General features: G+C 36.5%; 1 protein-coding gene across 1 annotated transcript; it reads left to right on the forward strand.

Moving 5' to 3' along the window:
• Positions 1-1,625: 1,625 nt before the first annotated feature.
• Positions 1,626-4,860, forward strand: GCK72_024879 (uncharacterized protein; the record flags this gene model as incomplete). The annotated part of the gene is made up of 3 exons (XM_003117498.2): positions 1,626-1,814; positions 4,400-4,533; positions 4,713-4,860. 3 exons carry the CDS (start codon positions 1,626-1,628, stop codon positions 4,858-4,860), a joined length of 471 nt encoding a protein of 156 aa, XP_003117546.2.
• Between the last annotated feature and the right edge of the window lie 2,465 nt (positions 4,861-7,325).

Below are 7,325 nucleotides of genomic sequence, written 5' to 3' on the forward strand. Positions count from 1 at the left end.
CCTTCATTCCATCTGATTTATAGCTCAGTATGCCACGGATTCTATGCCAATTTCCGGAAAACGCTCGCTCCAGAAACCAATAGAAAAAAGAACACAGAAAAAGGGCACTAACAAAAGGACGTGTCTCCTCTTCTCTTTTGCAAGTCGTCTCTTGCGAGTTAACCCTATCCATTCTAATTTTGGTGCATCTTTCTTCTTCTTTCGTCTTCTTGTCCTTTTCTTCCGCCCAGTTCCATATCTATCTGTTGTTGTATAGCTAGTGGTCCCATCCCAATTCTTGGCATTCTCCGATAATTTCGTATTGGGTGGTCTTTTAGAGAAAACGGGGTCCGGGGGCAGCTGTCGCGACACCATTTATTTCCATTTGTGGGGTCTTTACATCGTTCTCGTCATAAAACTGGAGGAGCAGGCTCGTGTTTCTTCACCATCGGACCATCATCATCTTTTTCCGGTCTTCCGCTCGTCTATTTTCTCATTTGCATAACCATATGTCAACTAAGCTCAAACAATTGTGTCTCAACAATTCATTTCCTTCTTCTTGGTTTTCCATTTGTCAACCAGAATCTGGGAATCTGTCAAATTGAACTTTTCAAAAAAAATCGGTTCGAGTATGATACTCTTGTTTTCTATGAATATGGAACACCAACTTCTACATTTTTTCCAAAAACTTACTTATTCATTAAATACGTTTTTTTTAATTGTTCTGTTTCAAGTTTCCCAAGTTAGTTGATTATAATTTTGAGTTTTGAAAAACTCATTTAATACTTGTGGACTGGCAGACAACTCTTCCCACAAAATCCATATATCACCATGGCCACTGGGTCCCAACTGAACATGAAACATCAAACTACCTTTTCCGAGTTTTCAACTTTCCCGAAAACCTGTTGAACTTGAAATAATTCAACACCAAAGTCTAATCCTCTCTCAGTTCGTTGCCTTCTTTACCACTGTCTTCTCTGAATGCGTTGACGTTTTTCTTTCAATCAATCTTCTACATTTGCATAATCTTAGATGGATTGATGGCTGTCCTTACTGCTCAAGCTGTGGGTTTAGTGCTTTGGGAAACTGAGGAAACCAAGAATGACGTTTCGAGTTTTTTTCTTCTCTCGATAAGTTTTCTTGTGAAAAATGAACATCAGAATAGAACCTTCTGTGTGTGAATTCCTGAATTCCCCAATGAGGTTTTCCCTTTTTTGATGTGAAATCGATGCTAAAGCACTCCCTTCCTTTTCTCTTTTTTCGTCCTTTTCCTCTTTTTCGAATGTCATTTGATGTGGCCGTGGCTCAGCCGGCTCTAATTAAACTTTTATTTAAAGACGAGGTGCCTATCTGTTTCATTCAGTTTTCCTTTCGAATGTTGCTAAAAACGTTTTTGTTTCTATCCCATTTTTCGCTTGAAAAGGCTCAGCATCAAAGACAATGTGAGAAAGCAGAAGCACATAAGTGGGCAGTGGGGTTTCCGCAAATTGCATGATTCGCTTGACACACACACACAAGTTCAACCCTCCATTTTTGCTTCTTTTGTCTATCTTTTTCTCTTTAGTCTCTTCTGTTTTTGCAACATTATTTTTGTTTTTACAGGATCTTCCCATCAACACTCTTTGTAACACGCGATCGTTTTAAGAATGGCTGATGAGACAGTGGAGATTCAAACAGCCACATCACACGTGGCTCGTCGCTCGAAACTTGACGAGCTTTTACAGTCGGTCGCCAACGGTGGAGCCACTCCTAGAAGTAACTCGTGGAGTCGGGAGCAGCAAGCGGACATGGAAGCCCAGCAGCTCACACAATCTGCTCGCTCACCAAGAAGCAAGGCAAGTCAAGGCTATCTGTCTTATTTCGGCCATCTTTCCAACCCTTTTCTTTTCTTCACACACGACTTCCGATTCACGCGTTTTTTTTCGTTGAGTTACTACTACTCTTACAAACATACATGCATATTTGGTTTTTTGTTCCTCTAGGACAAGGTCATTTTCGTATTAAGTTTTCCTTTTTTCTCAATGAAACAGAGACTTCTCACGGGCCGGGCCGAATTCAAAAATTTTCTTTACTAGGCAAGCTCGACCCGTTTTGAAACATACTCTAAATTTTCGAAAACTTTCAGAACATACTGTTGAAAAATGAACACCCACTTCTGAATTCGGCACGGCCCGATTTTTGACAAATCTGATGAAATACAGTTTTACTTTTTGAAGTTGAATACTTGGAATTTCCGAAAAATTTTAAAAATCGGAAATTACGGAACTTATCTCAGAAACTGTCAGGCCCTAGTGTATCAACAAAAATAGAGCATTTATAATTTTTTTAAATTCAATGTATAAATCACTATTCCCAAACATTGTACACCTTGTGACTTCTACTCTTTCTCATTTGTTCCATTAGTCATAAGAAAGAAACTGAATCCAAATCCCTGCCTCTGTCCCATTTTGGCACGCTGTCATGCACACAAACAGAAACACATAGAAACCAAATTCGGGAATGTGAAGGCGGAAGATGGAGACGACGAGAAAAAGGACGAACGTCGTCTTCGTCAAGTCATAAATGTGGGGAAAAGGTTCATAGAGGTGTGAAAAGTGCACTTCTTGCCATTTCTCGCGCGTCGTCTTTCTTCCGCTTTCTCTACATACTTGAAACATTACTTTCTTTCAAGATGAAAGTTGAAATGTTGATTTTCAAACTTCCAAATTCATTTGAATCGCGGGGGTGTGTCAAATTATCCACAATGTGAAAAAGTGACTAATGCGCGAAGAATTTGATTCGTTTTTTGACCAAGTCTCATTTCCGTCTAATCGAGGTCATTTCTTAATTAGCGAATGCCTAGAACATTCTTTATCACAGTAACTCTTGTTCTGAAAATCTACTTGTCAGCTGTTTAGTTTTTGCATTTTTCTCAAAGCCACCGTGTTTCATAATACGGATTTTCAAAGATTGCATAACAGAACGAGTTTTTGGTATCATATGTTTCTTATCTTTGGATTAGCTAACAAATATTTTTTAAAATTTAGTCGTATCTAACATCAGACCGCTGTCATAAATTATTCAAAGCGTACAATCTGAGAGGTTTTTTCGAAAGTCAACCCTATAATTTTCATTCAAAAATAGATGCTCCGTATGCTCATCTCTTCTCTTTTTCCATTCTCAGTTTCTTTTCAGGTAGGTCTCCTTCATTCTCCGTCTGTTGTTTCCTTTATGTTTTATTCAATTTCCACACTGAACACAGACAATAGAGCCAAACCTAGTCACTTATTCACTCTTCTCTTTGCTACTAATTTTCGATTCAATTCCTCTATTTCTCTTCTTCCTCTCTGCCCTCTAGCCGGTCCACCACACAACATAATATATATTCATAAATATTCTGGTTCTGAATTTTGCGGTTGACTCGCACTGGAAAATCGATGAATATCAGGTTTTTCAAGTAGCCACCATATACGCACACATGATCATTATCGGTCACCCACCCCAAATTATTTTTCGTACAGTTTGAAACTTTTTACAAAAAAAGATGAAGAACGAATCATGAAACGTAGAAATGACTATTGTTCAACTTGCATTCTGTTTCAGAGGCGATGTGTAACATTCTTAAACTTTTTTCCGACTTTCTTTCCTCTTCACATCTCCTCTCACTTTTTTTCAAAACCGTTGAAAGTCTACATAAAAGTTGCCCAAAGCTTTTTGCAAATCCTCTCACGTCACAATTATAATGCGAGCATGTTCTCCCTTGAGACTTTGAGTTTGATGCTTCTTGACGCCTCGTTCATATTGGCTCATCTTTCTATTGCCAATTTATTTCCCATTCGGCATGGAATTCTTCGTTCGCGTATCATTTTCTACCAATTCCGCAAAGAAGATTTTCTAGTTTTTTGAATACTCAAAATCGTGGGACAAGATTAAACTTTTTAGTCTAGATAGTCAATCGTTCATTCAACTTAAAGTATTTTTGACATCCGGTAACTATGAAGGTCAAAATTCATTTTCCCAGCTGCTATAATATTTATTCTTATTCATTCGAACATAATTTCCCTCCAGAAATATTCCCATTGTATCAAATTTCCTAATCAGTCAAACAGTTGCATACGAAATGTTGTGATAATCATTCCAGACCTTCATTTCCTCCTATTGTTCAGGCCTCCTCACTTCCAACTATACACTGTAAAATAGTTGCAAGTACGTCTGACGTATTATATTGTTAAAAGTGTCTCCCAAAAATGTGAGAGAAAAACTTCTGTTGAAACAGTCAACTGTCTGTTTGATGTTCGCCTCCCGAGCTTCTTCCTATCCAATCTATAAAACGTGTTGCACTAACAGTCAACAGAAAACTATCTTTTTCCCTCCCTTTAGTAACTATATATTTCTACAATAAACTTTATTTTCACAATAAACTTTATATTCATAATTTCAGAGTATGAATCGTCCACGAGTGAAAGAGTTCGAGGATGATGACAAAGAGAAGCGTGATAATGCAGAAGCGGCATTCCGTGAGTGGTTGAAGAGAAAAGCAGCGGAGCCAAAGACTCCAAGAGCGTCACCATCAAGGTAAATTGTTATAAAATTTGCAAAAACATTGAATAGCTTTCTGATTTTAAAGTCAGGAAAAACTGTTTTCAATGTTTTCAAAGTTTATTTTGTTGTGACGAAATATTGGAAAATAATTTTCATTACTGTGAATATTAGTGATTTAGCTTATGCTGAAATTGGAAATTTTTCATTTTCAGAGAAGCGATCTCCAAACATTTGAAAGACGAAGCCCGTCAACGTGTTATGAATCAGTGGCACAATAACAAACGGTTTGCGGCAAAAATGGATGCATATGTCAACGGAAATAGCTCTGCACAGAAGCCAGATGGAAATCAAACTTTGTAGGCAGTGGAAGTCAGACGTTAAAATTGTTTTAATAGTCGTTTAGTTATCAATTCATCAAAAATGCTAATAATTTTGTGAGCTTACACTGTAATTTCAATATTTTCATAGCTCGACTGTTACCATCTTTTAAAACAAAAAATGTATCCGGTCTACTGCCTAATTAGACATCTAAATTAGTTTTATTCCAAAAATTTTGTCTCCACCACTGAAGCTATGCTTACACTTGCCACGTTTTCGTGGACATTCATGATCTTTTTTATGTTTTTTTCTTAAGACATACTGACTGGTTTTTTCACCCACTCCTTCTTTTCTCCTTTTTTAAACGTTTAACTCAAAAAAATCTAGTGTGCAACTCAATTATTCCTGTTTCTCCGTTTTCTGTAGTAATTTTTCATTTGTCATTTTTAAACACAATTTTCTTTTTCAAGTAAATAAACTGTACATTTATTTTACTTATATTTTTTTTAATTAGTGAAATATCGTTATTGCAAGCATTCAAAAAATAAAAAATTATTTGTTTCAAATTGGTAAAGCTAGAGTATTGTGCAATTGATTTGGTTTGACACAAACATCTTGTAAAATTAAAATCTATTCTTATATACTTGAGATAACTCAAAAATCTTTTCATTTCAAAAATTGAATTATATTCTCTTGTGCCATGTAATCATATAATATTTATTAGTTTTTTTTCAGACTAGAGACATTGATACTTCCTCTCAGTTTCCAATTTCAAAATAAAAAAAACCACACGCACTATCCGCTGAAGTGCCCTTGATCGTTGAGCGTCAGCTGAGAACTAAATTCCCGCAATTTGAATTCAACGTGCCAACCGATCATGCGACTGTATTCTGCACTGACCTTTCTCTATGAGAAAAACATGTCAATCAATTCGCGCAGCCAGGGTCGCAGAAAAAAAAGATGTCCAAAGAATCTTCGAATCTTTCATTACGCGTTACAATACTTCCGATTTCTGATTCAAAATTTTAAACTTATTTGAAAACCAACATCAGTCCCTCACCTGAAAATTGTTATCAATTTGCTGCCAAAATGCTTCCCACAGCTCTTTTTTCTCTGTTTTCTTTCGAACACCTTTATTTGCTCTGCTCTGTTCGCCAGCTACGCTTTTGTTAGCATTTTCCTCATTTTCTGTTTGATATCATTGTTATTCAATTTAGCTTTACCACCGCCACCAGTTTTCCTTCGCTGACCTGGCAAAACAACATTTGCTGGGTACTGTAATTTAAACGTAGTCTAACTAACACATCAATCTTTACCGAGTTGGTGCCGATTACAATGGATAATGATTGTTTATCCCGTTTCTTTCGTTTTTTTTTTCTCTCCGCGTTCACATGACATCATTCCCCTTCAGAAAGGTCAGAAAGGGGTATGTACAGATCTAGAGAATGATTAATCATGGCGAGTGGTGCATTCTCTCTCGCTTTTTGGTTATTCCTATGCGACCGCATTGCTCTTGGACGGTTTTTGAAAACTTGCGGGTTTTTTGAATGTATCGGTCATATTTGACTATTCAGCTTTGTGCAAGTGATGGTTGTACATAGTACTGATTTATTTTTAAATAGTGAAATTAGAGTTGTAAAGTTTTTTTCTAAATATCCTCTCTGCAAAACTGACCCCAAACTTACTTCTTTTTGAAAATTATGTTGTTGTTGTACATCGAAAACTGTAGGACTCGTGACGCCCTTGTGGTTTTCTACTGATTCGATGGGATTGCATTGAATTCAAATTTTTACAAACCGGTATGACATTTTAGTTCCTTCTGAAAGGTCGTTCTCAACACCAACAACCTGCCAATTCGAATTTAAATAAGGTTTTGATACGAACTGTGGTCAAATGGTCAAGACATTAATTTTTGAACTGTTATTCCTTTTTGGATTACCACCCACCGGAAATCAAACCTGTCTGATTAAATTTGTCATTGAAATGAACTTTTCTTTTGTTTTGCTATTATTTCAATTGTTAGTATGAATTTTGCTCTGCTATCTCAAAATTGTATCATTGACGCGGGTATGACCCCAAATTGTATATACCAAAAACGGACACCAAGAATCAGTTCAACTCCAACATATCATATGATATTGCTTACTTCTCCTCGTCAACATCTTTAATCTCTTCCCCTTTCGCTTGCATTTTTAGATCTACACCATAGAAAAAGCCAAATTTTTCATCATTTGTCACTTTTTTTCTTTTTTCACAAGTGTGCTCCCAGAGTTTTCTCCAAAGTAAACTTTACAAAAAATCTGTGCTAACATGCACTTTTTTGGATTCCCTTTTTTGTTTCAAAAACATTGTCCAATTGGATCCACGTCAAGTTATTCAATGATTCAGCTGTCCGGGAGGACTGATTCTTTGTCTCCTGTTTTCTGTTTTCATTTAATTTTCCTCTGGACACTAGACATCAATTTTCAATTCTCTTTCTTCTAGTTTTTCCTATTCTCTATCCTACC

Source organism: Caenorhabditis remanei, chromosome X (genome assembly GCF_010183535.1).
Source record: "Caenorhabditis remanei strain PX506 chromosome X, whole genome shotgun sequence".
Classification (NCBI taxonomy): domain Eukaryota; kingdom Metazoa; phylum Nematoda; class Chromadorea; order Rhabditida; family Rhabditidae; genus Caenorhabditis; species Caenorhabditis remanei.